At 35.9% G+C, this 21,142-nt stretch overlaps 2 protein-coding genes across 2 annotated transcripts in view; one reads left to right on the top strand and one right to left on the bottom strand.

The window, feature by feature from the left end:
• Nucleotides 1-2,566: 2,566 nt before the first annotated feature.
• Nucleotides 2,567-7,777, bottom strand: LOC148654613 (apelin receptor A-like). The gene is made up of 2 exons (XM_088647139.1): nucleotides 7,548-7,777; nucleotides 2,567-6,329 (listed from the first exon to the last, which is right to left on the bottom strand). The coding sequence occupies exon 2, from the start codon at nucleotides 6,175-6,177 to the stop codon at nucleotides 5,107-5,109; it is 1,071 nt and encodes a 356-aa protein (XP_088503265.1). The 5' UTR covers nucleotides 6,178-6,329; nucleotides 7,548-7,777; the 3' UTR covers nucleotides 2,567-5,106.
• The window catches only part of frmd4a (FERM domain containing 4A), a 283,776-nt gene continuing 268,202 nt past the window's right edge, over nucleotides 5,569-21,142 (top strand). Inside the window, exons 1-3 of the mRNA XM_088647131.1 lie at nucleotides 5,569-5,697; nucleotides 5,983-6,030; nucleotides 16,953-17,035. The gene's annotated coding sequence lies outside the window, so the exon portion shown is untranslated. The remainder of the gene's footprint in view (nucleotides 5,698-5,982; nucleotides 6,031-16,952; nucleotides 17,036-21,142) is intronic.

Genomic DNA, 21,142 nt, shown 5'->3' with positions numbered 1-21,142 from the left:
TGTATTGTATTTAAAAGAGTGGCAGGAACTGAATGAGGTACAGATATTGCTACTCTAGTCTTTTTACTATTAGCAGTAAATTTTCAGACTTTATTTTCTTTATCATTTTCAGAATCACGCAATAAGAATAAGTGGTTAAATTATTTTCCTGACTTTAATTAGTGAGACGAGAGTTCTAGTCAATGTAGTTAATGCTTACAAAATAATTGTATTTTAATTCATTCTAATTGGTACAGCAGGGCTAAGTTTTAGGCCTGTTGTTCTTCCTGATCTACAGTACAACATCGTTTTAGATTCTGGTGCAGATAGAAACTACTGATAATAACTACCGCAGTAGTTAATTGGCTTATTTGTTAATAAAGTACAAAAATAAGGGGTGTGGCAAACAGAAACTGAATTACAAAAAGTCCTGGACAAATTCACGGATTGGGCAGACCACAGGCAAATTAAGTTTAAAACTGACAAGTGGATAGTGATCTTAGCAGGAAGTAGGAACATACTGTACATATTGCATGGTTGATTTTGAGTTGCAGAAAGCAATGAAAAAGTCAACTGAAAACAGAAAGAAGCATGTAGTTAAATTTCAAGGAATTTTATGGTAATGTTTTATTAAGCACTGTAAGCCCTTACTTAGAATAACGTTCAGTTTTTGGCACGTTACCACAAAACGAATAGTATAGCTTTATAATGAGCTTAAAGGAATGATTAATTCCTTGTCTATGGGGAATTGACAAGAATTGGTCAAGTTTAAGGTACTAAATCTTCTAGAACAGAGGAGACTGATCCAAGTATATAAAATACTACTGGTACATATAATATCAATGTAGTGGATTATTTCTTTCGCAGTAGTGAAACAGGGCTTTCGCTTGCATTTGGAAGTAAAAGAGAATTTACAAAAAAAAAGGAAAGATTTCTTTAAATAAAGAGTTCTATATCTGGAAATGGCTACCTAATCAATCTCTTGGCTCAGTCAAGAAAGGAGCAGATGAAATCTTAGATTCACTAAACCAAACAAGCAAAATGGACTGCCTGATTTCCTCTGGTCTTTATTTTTTTATTCTGCTTTAAGAGCAGAAGTGTATTGATTGTGCAATGATAAGTTTCGCACTTAGATTAATGATAAATCTCACATTAGTTGAATTTTCTAGACTTTTGAATAATATTGTATATCCACATTATGGCATTTCAAATTTTAAAGAGAAACTGTACAGTACTCTTTTAATTATAGTTCTATGGCATTTTTATTAGATTTACAAATAAAAATGTCATGGTTATGATATTTATAGTTATGATATGTTAATTGTACTCTAAATACTGTATCTAGATGTGCCACAGTGACCTAGGCTGTACTTCCCAATGGCTCTAGATTTTATTAATAGAAACAACAGTGTAGGGATAATTCAATGTTATCACATTTTCAGAGCTGTTGTCCATATGAACACCATTATTATTGCTGACTATACCATTTTGATCAGGTGCCATGTCATGTTACTAATTTTAGTACTTAAGTACTTTCTAAAATGCCTGCAAAATCATTGAAAAGCAATACTATTGTCTTGTTTTTCTTTTTCTTCCACAGTAAAGATCATTGCATCCTGTTAGAAATGCAACTTTTCAAAAATGTTTTTGCCAAGTAAATGGATGGGAGCATACTGTCTTTTAAGACAAGTGATCACATCTCTTCTGAGCAAAAAAAAAGCTAAATAAGCAAAATCATGTTTAAAGAAAGTGTATGGGTTCCTGACTTGACCATAACCTGTTATGTTTAATACAAAAAGTACTAGAAGTTGAAATATTTCAGTGTGGTATGTTTAGTTGTACACTGACAATTAATAGGCATGCATCCTTGTTTTAATTAATCTAGAATTTAGAAATCTAGAATTTCCCTTTTGTTTTCTGAGAGTCAGGCACTTTTTCTTCTCCATGTTACTCATTTTGAAATGTACGAAAGTCATCCAAAACCAGATTTAAAATACTGTGTTTCACACAGATCAAGAGGGAAAATACCAGTTTAGCGGTCACAGTGCCGTTTTGAACTGGTCACATTGTTACATACATAAAATAAACATAGGACATTAATTATAACTTTTGAACATACAGTAGTTTCAGAACATTATGCAGGCTACACCTCATGAAAACCAAGAATTCAACACTTCTGTGGCCCACTCCAAATTGTCCCTTCATTTTCACTTTTATTACTTCACAATCCATCCACCCTTTTGTCAGACTGCTTTATCCAAATAATGGGTCACATATTCCAGCAAGCAATGGGCAAAAAGCAGGATACAATCTGGACAGGATTCCAGTCCATCATGAGGCACACTCAGACACAAACACAGGCATGTGCACACACCTAGGACCAATTTTCACAGACACCTATTAACCTACCAGTATGTCTTTGGACTGTGGGAGGAAACTGGAGCCCGTGGAAGAAAGCCACACAAACACTGGCAGAACATACAAACCCCACGCATATACAGCAGCACCCCAAGTCCAGAATTGAACCTGGAGGCCCATATTTTCCATATATTCATGTTTTTTAATAATGTCACTTTACTTTTCATTCTAATTAATCTGTGTTTTACTAAATGCATTTGCTGATTGAATAATTAGTTCATTTTGAAATTTATTTTAATGAATAACCACCTCCACTGTGGGTGGTCTATGAAAAGGAGTGTAAACCGAAGGCTGATGTATATGGGAACTGTGAAAAAAGTGCAGCATAAATGTGAAAAAATATTATTTCCATGGGCTCTGATCATATGTCTGTGCTTGTACTGTTTTAATCGTAATTGGTATTGCTTCTCATCTGATGTTTCATGGGTTTTGGTTAATGTAAGAACCACCAAAGCTCCAATTATTAAAAATATAATTTAACTGACAATTCATTTTTCACTTTTTATTTTAAGTTTCGCTTTGAAATCAGATGAGAATAATAAAAACAAAAACAGCTCTACACTTTTAGATAATATTTTTTTCACAAGCTAAGCAATTTCAGTTTTTACATATACAGTAGATACACATACTGTACAAATCTGTAGAATACAGACAACATTGAAAGCTCCATCTTTCAAATAGAACAATCTTTGTTAGTTCGGATAAAAAAAAATGAATAAAAAAATAAAAAATCCAATCTTTTAAATGGTTGCTACAAAGGTTATACCTACTGTATAAAATTATGAACAAGTTAGGAATATTAATATATTGGTTCTGAGAAAAAAAGAGCTGTGCTGGTTTGTAATAAAATAGCAGTGGAGTCTTGCTCAGAACAATTTGCTTATTTTACAGTAAGTATTTAATGCACACTGGCAATTGTGAGTCGAACTTCTGCTGTTGCTGATGTTGTTGTGTATGTGCAGAAAACTCAGAAGCCATTGTTAACTGGAAACAGCAGTTGCAGCCCGAGTGGTGTCATGTGAACTTAAATGTGATCTCTTACACATTTTTACACAACACACACAACTTAACTTGATAATCTAAATAGATTTTGAAAGTATTAAAATACAAAAAGTGTTATCATTAAGGTGCTGTTGCCATTGTGAGCAACAGAAACTCAAAATTCAGCCATATTATCTGATTAATGTTGCTCTCTTTTTTCACCAATAAGGAGTGTTCACTATTTTACATACCATATTTTGCGTAACATAATTATTTACTTACCATAATTGACATTTAATTCAAATTTATACATTTTCTGTCTTATATTAACTGAGAAAAATGAAGTAAAATCCCAGAGGAAAATCTATTATTGATTTACATTGTAGAAGAATAACTGATCCAATTTATTTTATATTAAATTATATTATATTAAAGTCGTACACAAGAGACTTAATTTTCATAGGTTTCAGGGTTTACAAAGACACCAGAAGAAAAATGATGTGCAATTGATCATATCAGAAGAGTTATTCAGCTCCTTATAGGTAAATGATGCAAGAAAAAAAAGATTGTCTTCTACAAGGTGCAAGTGGGAGCAGTGTTTATAAATTTGTTGTGTTGTTTCTTTCAAATCAAAAGTTGTGGGAAAAGCAATTGAATGGAAAACTGTTGGTATATAAATATTAAAATACATGTTTAAAAACTTAAAATGGAAACAAATGGTAACTAAATTTCATTTATATCTTTTCACAATCATAATGATATACTTTCTGCACATCTTACATTTTTACGTTTAACCTTATTTTTTTGGCTAAAAAGATACAATCTCTTATTTGCACTGAGAGATCTTTGTACTAGGACCTTTATTTTCTATCACTCATTTTTTATGTTTTAAGTTTCAGTAATGAGCATTGTCAGATGTTTCAATGAACACGAGCAAAGAAGTAAACATTTTTGATGTAATGCAATAAAAGTAATTATGGAAATAAAAATAGAAAAATAAATTTTATGTGAGTTCTCATTAGACCATCATGTATACTGTAGCTTTCTGGAACAGAGAGAAAAATAAAAGTTATTTCCAGAACATAATGTATTAAAGTTTTAAAATGTGCCATTTTAAAATGAAAAACCTTAATTGTCCTAAAAATCATCTGAAAACAATACATGGTAATATTGTCCATTTTTATTTTTTTCTATTGCTTATGAATAATTTTAGTTTGAACTTTTAATTGCACAGAGTTTACTCTTACTTTTAAACAAAATATAATAGGTTAAGATCTTACTTCTCACATTGCTGTATTATCAAGCATTTCAAGATGTAATTTTCATTTCTTAGACTTATTAAAGAAAATGGTGCTGAGATTGGTCAACAGACAGATCAATTTTTATACTTGCACAGAGAATTAAATCCTTTTCTGAAACACCCTGTACATTATAAACAACACATACTATACATGTTAAATAAAAATAGTACACAAGAATATCTAAAGTATTTAAAATTCATAAGTTCTTACTTAAAATTAACTGGAATGGCAATGTCTAATGCATTACAAAGAACTTTTAAACAAGTTTAAAATATGTAAAAATAAAAATATAGAATACAGTAAATAAAAAATAACTCCTTGCTTTGAAATGCTTGAGAAATAAATGCCAACTTCACTTCTACAGTAGGTTTGCTTGCTTCTTTAAAAAGCTTGGAATCTTTTGTGTTTGAATTTGAGAAAATCAGGCTCATTTCTCTTTGGATGAAAATGAATCTCTTTCACTATATGTGTTGGAAGAGTTCAGGCTCGGTCGCATTATAGCCAGTCTCTGTGCCAGTACACAGGGCATCACCTTTAAAAAGTGTTTCTGAACATAGCCATCAAGAACAGCATAGATAATGGGATTGACACAGCTATTACTGAAAGCTAGGCAGGTAGCAAAACCCAGGCTTCTGTCCAAAATGATTTGATTTTCATTGGACAAGTCGATGTAATCCGATTTCTTTAGAGTCTGGATTGTCACTAGAATGTTGAACGGAAGCCATGCAATGATAAACATTACAATAATCCACAGCCCAATTTTCACAGAAATCCTCTTTTTTTCCTCCTCTTTGTTCATGCGCTTGAAGTGTCTGTTGAGTGTGATGGCAATAGAAGAATAGCAGAAAACTATGGTTAAGAGGGGCAGCAGGAAGGCAATGACTCGTGTCACCAAACTGAAAACCGTCTTAGATGTTGAGTTATCATCTGTACAATATCTGTCATCAGTGGTGGACCTGAAGACAAAGCTTTGGACGCCAAGTCCAAGGGAAGCTGCCCAGACTCCTACAGCTATCAGGTGAGCATATCTCTTTGTTCTCACCGTCCTGTTGTTGGCCAGCAAAACGATGGCCATGTACCTGTCGAAGCTCATGCAAGTCAGAAAAAAGATACTTGAGAACATATTAACTGAAATGATGTAGGAGGTAAATTTACAAAGGAAGTTTCCAAAGGGCCACTTGTAATTCAAAGCCAGGGAAACTATCCACAGAGGTAAGGTGATGAGAAAAATCAAGTCTGCCACAGACAGATGAGTAATAAAAATATCAGCCAACCTCTTTCTCTTCTTCTTTGTGGCTATCAGGTAGATGACTGCAACATTCCCCACCGTTCCAACAACGAAGACAAAGCAGTAAGTTCCAATGAGAAATATGACAAATCCACTGACCACCGGCGCTTCAGTTGCACTCTCATTGTACCAATCATAAAAATATTTGTATGAATCATTTATGTACATTTCTGTTGTCAAATTAGTTTCAGTGGTGTCGTAGTCTGTCATGTTTTACTTTAAAATCCTGTGGCAGAAAGAGTGGTACTGTAGAATGCACTTGTCCTCTTTATGACAACGGTGAGATTTGTGGTTTGGCTGTTACATGTTCATCCTTCTGCTTTGCAGATAACGATCCTGCTGTATGAACCAGCCCATTTCAACTAAAATAAAATAATGATGCCAAATTAAAAAAAATAATTTAGCTGTTACACGAGCAATGATTCTTCAATACATTAAAGCATTTGTCAGTTTTGATTAAGATTTCTTTTCATTAGTTGGCCATGGTTTTGTTTGATGGGTCACAGGCTTTGTTTCCCATCCTAATCAATCATGATAAAAAAAAGTGTCTAATAAAAAACCTTGTGGTTGGAAACAGAGGAATGGAGCAAGGATTAGACTTTAAATATAAAATGGTCGTTTGTCTTCTGTGTTTCAATGAACACACATTTGTTTTATGTTTTAATTTTTGGTTTTTGTGTCACCCTTTCAAACATTTTTTTTTTCCCCAGGCATTTGCATGCACTGATTAATTTTGCATTTACATTTTCTTACAAGCAATGGAAAAGTAAACTTCTGTGAGACAAGGGGAGTGAGAAAAGATAACAGCAAGAGACTAAGAACTAAAGCATCAGTCTATGTTTATTCTGGCCCTAATCCACAGCTCATTGCCAAGGCAACGCTTAACAGTGATTCACACACTTCAGTTGAAATACTTGAAGACAGGAGCCATCAACACCCCCACATTTCACAAATTATACCTTTTATACCCAAAAGTGCTGGGAGCCCTAGAATTGGTGAAAATAGGGCATGGTACTCATGTTATTATATCTAATCAGAATTTCCTGATCAACAAAAGATGGTTTTCTGTGTTTAGTACTGGCTTAAGAAGTGGATGTCTCAAAATAGTCTCAAAATATTTATACAGCACAAAAAATACACCCTCTGGTGTTAATTTTGATCATTTTCGATATGATTTCTGAAGATGTTGAGTTACTATCTGCTCTATTTTATCTACAGGAATGAGATTCTGGCATTGATTAGCTACTTGTAGTCCACAGAGTACTTTACGTTAGGTGTTCACTAAACCATTAGTGTCTGATCATTAAATTATAATGATATGTCTTAACCACTTATTAATCAATTTATATCTATTTTTCAATTAATATTTATTTATATTTTTCAATTGTCCAAATCCCTGTAATGATCCAGTGGGTTTGAATCCTACATGATGAATACGAGCCCTGTAATGGAGCATTAAAAGGGTCAGGATTCATTCACAAATTTACAATTTATTAAATTAACTCATCACAACTCACAGGTTAGATGTGGCTTCAGATCCAGCCCAACAGAAAGCAGAAAAGCAAATAAAGTCTTCCTACCTTCAGCGGGAAACTGAGATGTTCTGCTTGGTACCATGCAAGAGTAGAATAAATAAAGGTAGATCATTTGTAAATTGCAGTAGTTGTTCAAAGTGTTTTCTGACAGAATCAAGATTATTTATACTCTGTCTACTCAGGTCATTTCTAGGAATCCAGGATGGCTTAGACTCTAACCCACACTAAACTTTGATCACATCCAGAGAGGAGCATGAACACAATCTGACCTTCGACAGCTCATGCATGAGTGGAATGTAAAGAAGTAGCACTCAATCGGCATTGTCACATGTTCTGAAACAGGAACAAAAAATAGTGAAGTATGTAACAAAGAAGAGTTGCCTGTATACAGTATCATTTGTAACTTCACTAAAGTATAGTACTAACTGCTATTTTGAAATGCGTAATTCTGTTTTGGTATTTTGATCTGCCCATCAAAAATAGGAAATGCACAGTAAAGTTTAAACGGGTGTTCTTTTCATTATTTTTGTTATTGTCATCACTCAAACCTCCAAGAGCACACTGGTGTTCCCACTAATAAAAAATGCAATATTGAGTATTTTTCCTAGTTATCCTCCAACACATATGGTGAGATGATTACAAATCTCCTCACTGGGGGAATGTCTTTTATTTAATTTTGAGATGTGAAACAGTTTATATTTTTGCCTCAGACTAAATTGATTAGCATTGTTATTCCTCTGAGGTCAATGGCTGAATCTGAATACTGATTAACTTATCCTAATTTATTTCACATACTGTATGACTCCACTGGTTGTGTGGTATTAACATGAAAGCACTTCCATTTTCTTCACCTCTGCCTCCTTTACATTATCATTCAAGGAGGGCTGACTTTGCCCCTCTGAGCTATAACTCTTTGATGCAAGCTTTCCCCTGTGTGATTGAATAGTCAAAAATGGACACGTCTTGTTGTAGGAAAGGAAAAACACACACCTTAATGCTAGTCATCGAACTGAGAGCTTAGCCTTATACTGTAAATATATTGAAAATGTTAAGTAGACATCTATTAATAGAGTTCATGTTGATACATGAGATACAAAATAAGGAAATAGGACATGTGGCATAGTGGTTAGCAATTGAATTCCAGACCTGGGCTGCTATCTGTGCATTTGTACACTCTAGGTTGTTAACCCATGTTTGCATGGGTTCCTCCCAAAGTTCAAAAACATATTGGCAGATTAATTGGCTTCTGGAAAATATGCCCTAGGTGCTAGTATGTGTGTGCTCTATGATATACAGTGCCTTCAGAAATTATTCAATTTCTTCCTTCAATACAAAAGTATTCACCCCCCCGATTCAATACTTTGTACATAGTCCTTTGGCAACAATTAAAGCCATGAGTCTTCTTGGGTATGTCTGTATAAGCTTTGCATATTTAGATTGTGGAATTTTTGCCCATTCTTCAATGCAAATATGCTCCAACTCCAAATTAGATGAAGAGCATTGGGGGACAGAAATGTTCAGGTCATACCACAGATTTTCAATTGGATTCAAGTCTGGACTCTGGCTGGGACATTCCAGAATACTAACCTTTTTTTCAAGCCATTCCTTGGTAGTTTTTGTCATGTGCTTTGGGTCATTGTCCTGCTGGAGAATGAATCTTCGCCCTAAATGCAGATCTGTAGCTGACGTCATGAAACAGTTCTCTTCAAGGATTTGCCTGTATTTGACTCCATTCATGTTGCCCTTGACGGCAACAAGCTTTCCAGTTCCTCCTGCTGAAAAGCAACACCAGAACATGAGGGTGCCACCAACATGCTTGACGGTAAGGATGGTGTTACCTGGGTGTTGGGCTGTATTTGGTTTGCACAAAACATAGCTTTTTGTTTTCAGGCCAAAGAGCTCAACTTTAGTCTCAGTAGACCACAATTTTGTTCCAAAAGGTTTCAGGTTTTGTCACATGGCTTCTAGCAAACTCCAGGCGTGACTTAATATTGGCCTTTCTCAGAAGTGGCTTTGTTCTAGCCACTCTCCCAAAGAGGCCAAATCTGCAAAGTGCTGAAGAGATAGTTGTCTGGACAATTTTCTCCCATTTCAGCTAAGAGCACTGCAACTCTGTCAGTGTTGTAGCTGGCCTCTTGGTCACTTCTCTGACAATCGCCCTTTTTCTCCGGTTGCTTGATTTGGGAGGACGGCTGGCCTGATCTTAGTAGTCTCTGGGTTGTGCCATGTTTTTTCCATCTTATTACAATGGCTTTCACAGTGCTCCTAGGAAGTACAAAACTTTGCCAATCTTTTAATAACCTTCTCCAGCTTTTTTCCTCCTAATAACTTCATCTCGAAGTTCCACAGACAGCTCCTTTGTCTTCGTGACAAGAGGGTTGATGTGATCTGCTGTTTTAGTTATGAGACCTCACCAAGTCAGTGATATTTATTGTACAGTCAAACGATTGAACACAGGTGGATTTGAAATATACACTGGTGTACCTTGTTAATGTATTTGGTGTGATCTCTCAAGATAATTGAATACCTCACCCAATTTAGGTTGTTAAAACAAAGGGGGTGAATACTTACCAATTACGTAATTTTCAGATTTTCATTTTTTAGTATAATTCTGAAGACATCTAAATAGTTTATTTCATTTTAACATTATAGAGAATTACTTCTACAGGAGGTGAAAAAAATCCCATTTAAATATGCTTTAATTTGACTTTGCAACACAGCAGCACAAGAAATAATCAAGGGGGGATGAATACTTTCTGAAGGCACAGTACAGGCATCCTGTCCTAGGTGTACCCTGCCTGGTGCCCATGAATTACCTGGATAGGCTCCCCTGCGGATCTGAATTGGACAAAGCTGTTAGAAAATGTATGGATGGTAACAGGACATAAAATGAACATTTTAGACAGAGAGGCTACATTATCTTATAAATTAATTAATAAATAACTCAATTTTCACACTTTAAATGCTTTACACACAGCCACATTACATAAGTGAAAATGCGAACACCCAGCCAGCAGAGAGGCAGAATTGTGTTTCACAAGATGGTGCACCAATGGGAATATTTGCAGTATTGTTTTATACATAAAGTGTATGGATGTACTGTAGCATGAATTTTCTTTCTTCGCAAGGTTATTATTAATAATGCTTTGTATGTCCAAACTGCTGGTTTACAAGGAACCTACAGACTTCTGACATTTTCGTTTTTACTTTTTAAAGGAAACATTCCAGAATATATTAAACTAAAAAATACTGTAGTTCACTAAGTAAATTCAAATGTATTCATTTAGTTGGTGAGATTAATCCCTTTAATTGCCATGGAATTGAGGACACAGCTCTATGCTTTTCTCCTCCTACTTAAGTGTTTTTCCATGACTACCCACTGTTCTCAAAGCCCGCTATGGAAAAAATAAGTCAAAACCTCAATGAAGTACAGTAATTCTACCAGGTCATACAAGTCTTGTATTGATTTTTCTTGTTATCATGATACACATAATCAAATAATCAAGGTCTGCACTGACTGAATTTCTGTTAACTTTTATTTTGCTTTAATGAATTTGCATTGCGTTTCTGCAGTATTAATTATAGCAAATCCATTGTAATAAAAGGGAGTATAGCTTAAAACGGAAAAAAAAAGTCTTACTCTTTCAAGGTAAGATTGAACCCGATCAACAGAACAGAGAAACAGTAGCCTTTTGTCAGTCTGCAATTGTGTCAATTATGCATTGCAATATCTTCTGTTTGTTTATCTTTGTATGAAAGAAAAAAGCAAATAGATTTAATAATATACAGTATAAAGCTGTGTGTCGTTACACTGGTATGGTATAATGCAAACATCACAAGCATTCTACAACATTTCTACATTCAATTTGAAGAAAACGAGCATTAAAAATGCATTATAACCCAAAAAGTAACAAGTATAGTTAATTTTATTCACAACAGTAGACATTACAGTTTATGAAACAATATGTAGGTGGGTTCTAACTATTCAAGAAATAATATTTCTTACAAGTTTATTCTTCACAATGGAAGCATTTTCAGTTCATATTGTTGTTATGAAGAGATTGCACAGATTAGTAGATTTGTAGCCCACAATTTTTATAGTTGTAACGGTTTTGAATTTAAAAAACAAATTCTCACGGAAACATGTATTGTATGGTTTACAGTCTAGACAGATCTACTGAAAAGTTCAGATTTTTTCTCAAATTTTGAGTTCCCACAGTATCTTTAGTTTTAATTTTAGTATTTGGGTGCTACGTGACTCACTCTTGCTTAATTTCCTAATATCTTTTGTGGTTTTAATCACACATGTAGTTTGACTTCGGTCACATGATATACCGTGAGAAAATCAGCTAAACAAGTGTGAAACTCTGTCAGGGAATTTTTTATTTTACAGTTTCTGTTTTCACAAATGACAAGCCCTTCTCTATTTACTGTACAAAATTTGAGAAAACATTTTTAAAAAGAACAATATAAGGTATACAATAAATAAGCAGCACCATAAGCAATTTAAATCAGAAAAGACATTGAAAGGAAAAAGTAATGGACCTTAAACAGTAAACTCTTGAAAATTGTTCCCCGTTCTGTGTGTACTGTAGCTGTGCCTCTGATAGTAAAAAGGGGAAGTGAAAGTTCATTAGACCAAAGATCAGCTTCTCAAGCAGGGAGAGATATTAGTTTCAAATTAAAAATAATAAAGAGGCCAGTCCACCCCTGAAACAAATACTCTCAGACACAGAGTTTGCATCAAAACAAACATCAAATTCAAGCAAATTAAGATCCACAGCTGAAGAAAACCAGTTTCTACTAATTAAGCTGCTTCTAAATTGCCCTAAATACAAATACTTAAAATAAAACAAAGTACAGTTTCATTTGCCAGATGTTTATTGTACGTAAAGTAAGACAATAACACTAGGTAACACAAAATGTGTTTCCCTAATAAATACCCTTTCACTTGGAATAACCTTTCACCCAAGAATAAAGAGTTCTGAAAGGATTATGGAGTGTTTAGTCAAAATTTGGCTTTACCTGCTTGGTTATGCCTGCCCATAGGATGAGGAGGCTTAGACCTCCATGCAGAGTGAAGAGTGACCAAGGGGCAGCTGCAGAGGTGGAGGTGGGATGAAAAAGATGTAGGCAAGGAGGAGAATGGGATCACGCACAGTATTTATAGTGTTTCAGGAGAGGAAATCTCCATCAGGAGTGATTGCTAATTACTGACAGCAGAGTCTGATTGAACTTGACTGTTGTCATCGCTCTTGAACTTTCATTACAAACTCTATTAATAATCATTGAGTTAGTCTGTGAATTACAATTAAGTCTATCAGTCAAGAGTTTTATTCCACGGTGACATTAACTATTTCAAGGCAACAGAATATCAGTAGGTTGTGTTTTTAGGTCTGAAAACTAGAGAAATCAAAATAAACCATGCAAGCAGCAGTTCTGTAAAAGAACAAGTTGTAGGTAGATTTCACTGATTATTATTGTCAAGCAAACTAGGTGACATTTTCATTTAAATCATTAACTTTCTCAAATAGTAGCTGACAGGTAGTAACAGAGGATAAAAAATGTAAGTGAATTATCCAACAAAAATAATTTACAGGTAGGACCTTTGCACACAAATGTCTACTTCCACCTCACAAGAACATGAATGCTGATGTAATAAATATGGATAATGTTTAGTCAATAGCATGTTACAGTTCACTTTAAAATGTCTGACAAGTAGATCCTTCTTGTCCAACAACATTACCATCATCACATCTCAGACATTTGGGCTTGACTTGAGGTTTTTAGGCGTTGGTAACATTGGGCGCAATTTTGGTTTGGTAATGTGGTGTATTTTATGCAGAATATAAATGCATCACATTCTGCTTTGTACCACTGGAAGCATTTTTGCGAACATATCTTTTTTTTAATCAGTGAGTACTTTTGTACAGTATGCATTATAGAAACACCTTATATAGTACAGAGACTTATGACTTTCCTGGTTATTACTGTATGTTGTCCATGGGAGAAGACCCTGTTCACTTATACAATTGTTCATTGCACACACTTATCCATACTTTATTACGATTATTAATAGAGTTTGTAATGAAGTTCAGGTGGGATGACAACAGCCAAGTTCAATCAGACTCTGCTGTCAGTAATTAGCAATCACTCCTGATGTCATTTCCTCCCAGGCAATAAGACCTGCAGCTCCTTCTGCAAATCACCCGTAATGACTACATGGACATACAGTTTTCATTGTATTCATCATACTCCACTACTTGGACATAATATATTGCATACACCCTGGACACATAGCAGTTCTATTTATATTGAGTTTAGTCTGAGTTTATTGTATTCAGTTTCTATTGCATTATTATCTATTATTATGTAACCTTATTTTGTAACTGTAATTTTGTGATTTTTACCCAACCCCCCACACCCAGTGAGCTCGTAGAAAAGACATTTCATTGCCAGCAACTACTGCTGCATGCTGTATTGTTGTGCATTTGATAAATAAACTTTGATTGATTGACTTTTTGAAACTGCTATTGACCAATTGACAAGGCTGTTGGCTTTGTACAGCTCTTTGGTCCTGAACAGCAGTGTCTTACGTGAGGGATTTGCATGCTCCCCCTGTGCCATTGTGGGTTTTCACCAGTTGTTCCAGTATTCCCTCAGCTCCCAAAGGCATTCCCTGTGCCCTTACATGGGTGTGTGCCTGGTGATGGACTAGCATCCTAGTCGCCCTGCCTTGTACAGTAGGTGATGTATCTGATGCTTCAGAGACTGACACTGGATTGCCATAACCTTTGCCAGTTCAAAATTCAAAAAATTATCTTTTGATAATGACTTTGAAGGATGAATACAGTTAAGAACAATATTCTGCAGTCATTCCGTTTTGATTTTCACACCATTTGACACCTTCGTTAAGCAAAAACATCCTGCTCTGTAATGTGCGTTCTTAGAGACGGGCATAGCATGCCACACAGGAGTGTGAATTGTGAAGCCGTCAACAAATGATTCACATTCACGGCTTCACTTTCACACATAATCCAATTGTATTAAACATTTTCTTTAAGTGACAGTAAAATTAACTTTATTTAGTGTCTTACGCTGACAAGTATATTACGACATATATCAAGACATGGCAAACTAAAGCTTTTTCACCTCAAAATGCAAGCTCAGTTTTTCATGAGCAGTATACAGGAACAGATTTTTTGTATGAGTATAGTACATTTCATGCAAATATAATAGTTTATTTACTTCTAGAACAGCTGTATCTCTTTCTTACTCCCTTTTCACATACTACATAGGACGTCCAGTATTTAAGACAACTTTTTTTCTATCACTATTGTTACTTAAAAATTATACAGTTACAGTATCTCTTCAAGTGGAGTGGTTATGTTACTTTTTCCACTAACCCTTTGATCATCAACATATTAAAATACTGCGAGGCTTGTGAAGAACAATCACCCACGATTTCTAAACTGAGTAGACAGTTTCAGTTCAGAAATGATGTGTGCCTTTTTCACAAGAGTGTTTCCCACAACAAATTCAGTGGGGTTATGTAAAAATAGGCTTTGCAAAAAAAAGTGTAATGTACTGTCTTGAACTGGAAGTTCACACAGATTTATGTACAAATCAGGGGAGTTCAATTGTACCAATTACCCAGAATTGTGCAGGGTGGCTGTAGGGTTGTGCGATCACGTTTGAGAAGAACTCTTCATTCAACTTACTTGGATGTCATGGGGTGTATATAGGAGATCTTAAGCAGGGGAATCACATTGGAAAGACATTTTTCATCTTGTAATACTACAATAATAAACTGTTCAATATGCTCCCCACCCAGGATAAGAAGAGACTCTGACATATTCTGAGCACTGCAGGCTGAAGACATCAGCCTCCTATCTCCTGGAAACAGGTTCTGCAGTGTGTTCAAAATTAGAGACTTGCCTTGAAAAAATCTTCAGCTTTATCTGATCTGAGATCCAGTGGTTAAAAACACCTTAAACCTCTTCATGTTTCTGAGCGTTTGGAAGACTGAATGAGCTCCAGCTTTGGTCTCTTTTCCGGGGGAAGTCTCTGAACACTGAGACAGCAGTGTCCCTCGCTTTGCAAAAAGATTACCATTCCAAATGCAGATAGATTAAAGGAACTGGATCTTTTTAGCCTGAAATTGTGATTGATGATCAGTTAGAAGATTTAGGGAGAGAGAACTCAAGGATGCCAAATGTTGAAAGGCACTGACCCAGTGATCCCAGGAGATTTCTTTAAGATCAGGAACAATACAAGGGTTTAATGAAAATTAAGTGTGGGAAATTTCAAGACAAGCATTTTACACAGCGGACTGTTGGTGTCTGGAACCAACTCACATGGGATCCTTTGATTTGATGGGGTTCTTGGAATATTAAGCTTCTAACAACTAGACAAAAGCACAATGGACTGAATGGCCTCTTTATGCTTGTAAGTCCTCTTACATTCTGATAGTAAATAGTTATGTGCAGGGCTTCCCCCCCCTGCTGAATCCTGCCTATGAATGTGCTACTCAATATAAAATTGTGTTCCATATATAAAGCACATAAACAGAAACACCTGTTCTGAAAATGTTTCCCTTGCTCGTGATTCCATTTACAGTAAGTGCCATGTGATTTCCCAGTACACTATAATTGGATATACTGTACTGCATGAACTTTTTATTTGTTAAATTATCACATATAATGTATATATCCAAATTAATTCAAGAGAAAAAAACTAGAAGACAATTCCGAGACGAAAAGTAGAAAGAAAGAAGAAAAACAACGTTTTGGCTGTGAAACATTCTTCTGGTAAAAAATAAGTTTTATTTTCCAGCGTGGAATTATTCTCTGCTTGTTTGTGGCTGACACGATGATACACATCGCAACTCGAACCTAATTTACGTAATTATTTGAAAAACGTGTGCAAGCCTTCTGCGAGTCTGGTGAAGCACAATCACCCGCAATTTCAATTTGAATTGTTCGACGAAAAACACTCCACATTATCTGTTGGTCAACCGAAAAAAAAAGAAAACTGAAACAAACAATTAAGGATTCTAGTACCACCAGAAAAAGTATTTTCTTATTCATAATAATATTATCAAGGTAACGTAAAAATAATTCCCTTTTAACATTGTTACAGTAATTAGCAGCACTTGCAGCGGTACTATAGTGAAATGCCGATCATGCGCCCTCTTAGTGTCCAACCTAAAACTTTCGTTTTATATCTCAAAATGCTGAGTGACTGGCGTTTTGAAGGAACTATACGACTGTGACACCCTTATTGCTTAATTTTCCTTTTTTCGTTTATATCAACATTAATAATTCGTTCATTCATATACAGTATATATTAAAAAAACATTTCACGAAGGTGATTGTTTTAGATTTTCACCACAATGTGTTGTGTGTGCAGTACTTTCAGAATACTATTCTATCTCTCTTTGCAATCCAGGCATGGTCCAGGATTATTGAAGAATACCTGCTTATTTGGGATGCTGCCACTTCTCCTAAATACATTGGATTTCCAGTCATGAGGTACCACCTGCCTAACTGATGAAGGAGAGCAGAGCTAGTTTGTAGTAGGCTTAGCTTCACCACTTTGTCTTCAGTTGTGTGGTATACATTGTCTTGAGGTGTGTGGTATACTTTGTCTTGTGTGATATATAGTGCCATATTTATTTTTTTGTCATCCATACAAAATTATGGCATATTCAATTCAATACTAAAAAACAACAAAACACATATTACACATACACAGTACATTTTACTCAATTAATCAAAAGGTCTGATCCAGTTATATTTATATTCAGTCCCACATACAGTAATACTTGCAGAATGTAAGATCTATATATTGTGGTGTTCAATGGCCTCTAGATACAGTAGGTTCTATTTCGTACCCGAGCAGATAGTCAGTGCATCTGATACTTTGAAACCTCCTCCCCAAAGGGAGAAATTTCAAAAAGGAGCTGGTGGGATGGAAGGGGCCTGTGGACACCTTCTTAGCTTTCTGTTTGATGCAGCTGTCGTAAACAGAGGCAATGAAGTGAAGATCACATCTAATGATCTTGGATGCAGGGTGTAAGACTTTTTCCAGATGTTTCTTTCTTGGCAGCCATTTTGCTGTACCACACTGTTATCAAGAAGGTCATAGGGAGTATAGCCTCTGATGGCCGCTTTCTTCATGATGAGGCTGGTGTTATCTGCCCACTTCAGTGAGTGGCAGATGGTCGTGCCAAGAAATTTAAAGGTGTCCACTCTCTCTACAGATTGTCCATTTATTACAAAGACCATAGGCCACGTTTGATTGAAACCTAACTAAGCTTAACTAAAGTTTAACAGATCTAAGACGATTATAACAATACAAAAATCGAATACAATATGCAGTGTCGTATATTGTTTTATATTTTATTTTAATATACCATAGGCAGGTTCATTGCCTGTGACAAGGGTCAATGTAAAACAAAATCTGCATTAGCTATATTTATCCATCCATCCATGTTTGAAGCAGTGCTTTATCTAATACAGGGCTGTGAGGGAGCCAGAGGCTATCCTGGCAGACAGTGGGTGCATGGCAGGATAAACTCTGGATGGAATGACAGACCATCATGGGGCACACGCAGAAACAGACACACACACCCCCACACCAGGTTTCCCAGAAGCCAATTCATCTTCATCTGTCTTTGGAGTGTGGGAGGAAACCTGAGCACTTGAAGGAAACCCACATGAACATAGGGAGAACATTCAAATCTCCACGCAGATAGCAGCCCAGGAATTGAATCCAGGGCCCTAGTGCTGCTAGGGTTTCATATTTTCAAATAAATAAATTACTTGTTTGATTTGTTGTGACCATGGATGTCTTATTTTATTAATTTGAAGGCATTTACAAATTTAATTTAATGGAAAATAATTGTGTATTTTTAACATAAGGCTTTAAAATCCCCTTTTTCCTTTTACCAATCTTTTCTCTCTGTAAGGCTTAGTGGTTTTATAGAGGAATTTACCAGAATTGTAGGCTGAGACGCTCATACCCTCCAGCCCCATGACCCTGGTTGTGTATTGCTAAGGGAACCATTGAGTGTGAGTGCTAATTCAGAGATTACTTTGAAAACCACCATCACAAAACATGATTTCTGTTTTTTTTCCAGTGTGCCTTATGTTATATATGTTACAAATTAAACAACGCCTGGCCTGGTCAGTACCAGAATGGAAACATACCAAGAAAAAGCAGCTTGCTGTCACAAGTGGTCCTAGGGGTCCAGTAGGTGGCACTCTTAACTCTAGACCACAATTTCTGAAGAAAATGTCCCAGAATGGATTGTGACTGTGGATACGGTACTTTAGGCGGTGTCATCATTTGCACTGGATGTTAAACCAAAACAAGACCCTTTGGATAATAAAAATCCATATTTGAAAAGAATTGTGATATAAACCGAGGTTTCCCGGCTAAACTCCACTTTGAGTTTAGAGTTGTTCAGTTTCTCTCTTCCACTCCTCACCCAGGTGGGAACTGCATTACAGTGGTGGATGAAGTGGGTCCCCTCCTTCATGAAGCCATTTGAAGGCCTTTGATAAAAAACCACACCATGTACAGTAGGTCAGGCATTATCAATTATTAAATTTCTTTACTTTATTCACAAAGTCAAGATGATTTACATTTCCTTAATGCAGTTTTCCCAATGGCAAAAATGTAATGACAATTTGTAACATGATAGTATAACATAATATTCATAAAACATCTAATTTAGAATATGTGACAATGATGTCTTTATACTTTACCTTGACAATGCAGTTTTAAAAAAAACATAATATACTGATGGAAAAAAGAAAAGCAGCATTTTCTGGAATGAGAATACTATAATTATAGCTTATGTACTTTCACAAATAGTTGTCAATTTGTTTTAAGCCCTCTGACCAGCAATACAGCTTGTGCAGTGAGACATTGCAACTTGCCAATCACATGAAAGCTCGTTAGGTGCACTTTTACCCAACGAGGTCCAGGTGGAACAATGCCTGATCAGGGCCCTTTAAAAAGGCCTTAATTCAAAGCTCAGGTCACTGCAAGAAAAAAGCCACACTTAGTCAGTTTTCTGTGCATTCCATAATGCCTTGAATGTCACCAGAAGCAAGGGAGAGTGCTATTGGCATGCTGCAGGCAGGCATGTCATGTGCCAGCGTTGCCAGACACTATGGAGTAAGCCATTCCACTGTGTCCCGACTGCAGAGAAGGTTTCAGCAGACCGGCAGGACAGATGACCGTCTGACCGTCTGAGTGACCTTTGAGTCACCACACAGAGCAGAACAGACACATCAGACTGGTCCATCTGAGAGATCGTTTCAGATCTGCCACCCGTACAGCTGCTGAACTGCCAGCAGACACAATGCTCGCATCAGTGACAGGACAAGTGAGGTCCGATGCTGCTGGCCTAAGAGCAAGGTGACCTGTCAGAGGCCCTTTGCTCACACCTCCTGGATGTCACACCTGACTGGCTTGGGCCAGACAGAGGCTGCGATGGACTCATCAGCAGTGGCATCAGGTCCTCTTCACGGATGAGTCACTCTTCAGCCTGTTCCACACAGACAGGAGGAGAGTGTGGAGTAGGAGGTGGTGCGTTTCTTTTTTCCATCAGTATACTGTATATAAGGTGTTCTATATTTTTCTTGAAACCATCAGAGAAATGCTTATGCATATTTATTGATTTGTTTATACAGGAGGACAGACATTTTTCTCAATAGTGGATGTACAGGTGCTTAGAATATTAGTTTATTCTTATTCTCCCTCTTAGAACAATGGTTTTGTTATTTCCTTCAGACTTGACTACAGCAAATGCTCAAGGAACAACTTACAGAAACTTCAATACTTTCAAAACTCAGCAGTGTGAGTTATGACTAGATCACATACTGGTCAACCTATAAGCCCTGTTTTGAAATCCCTGCAGTAGTGTTATGAAACTCAAATTTAACATGGACTTGGAGATATTACAGTTGACCTTTAAGGCCACAAGGGGGGAATATACTTATATTTCAGATCTCCTGATATATTACAGCCCATGCTATAGCCTAGGGTCTCTTCCTTCTTTTCTCAATAATACTATGAACAGCTTCTTTTGCTATGCACCTGATCTATATAATACTCTTCCCTATGAGATCACAAATTCACAGTCTCTGTCTGCTTTCAATTCATACCTTAAATCGTACTTAAACTGGCATTCCTATGGTGTTTATTGATAGGTTTGGTCTGATTCAATTGTTTTGACATTATTTTTTCTCCTGAATTCTTTTTATGCAGTGATACGAGATTATTTTTATGAAAGATGCTTCATTTGTTATCATTAGAGAAAGTATCTGAATGTTTTTCAACAAAACCTACAGTATATAACTGAAAGCAAATAAAGATAAGAAGTAAACTAACGACCATGAAACCAATTGTGACTTGATGTCAGACCAAGCATAAACATAGCAAAGATACACTACAAACACCAAACTATTTTTTGATCATGAGATGATTTACTCTGAATGTTATTTGATCTCAGGATCATTAAGACCAATATCAGATCAGTATTTGCAGAAAACGTTTAAACATTGAGATACTTGTTAACCATTCGGTAAAGAAGCTACTCAAGACTAGAAATTAATTTGTATGAT

This window comes from Lepisosteus platostomus, chromosome 9, assembly GCF_059453375.1.
Source record: "Lepisosteus platostomus isolate fLepPlt1 chromosome 9, fLepPlt1.hap1, whole genome shotgun sequence".
Lineage (NCBI taxonomy): Eukaryota > Metazoa > Chordata > Actinopteri > Semionotiformes > Lepisosteidae > Lepisosteus > Lepisosteus platostomus.
Note: the sequence above shows the minus strand (reverse complement) of the source record. Positions and strands in the feature narration are given on the sequence as shown.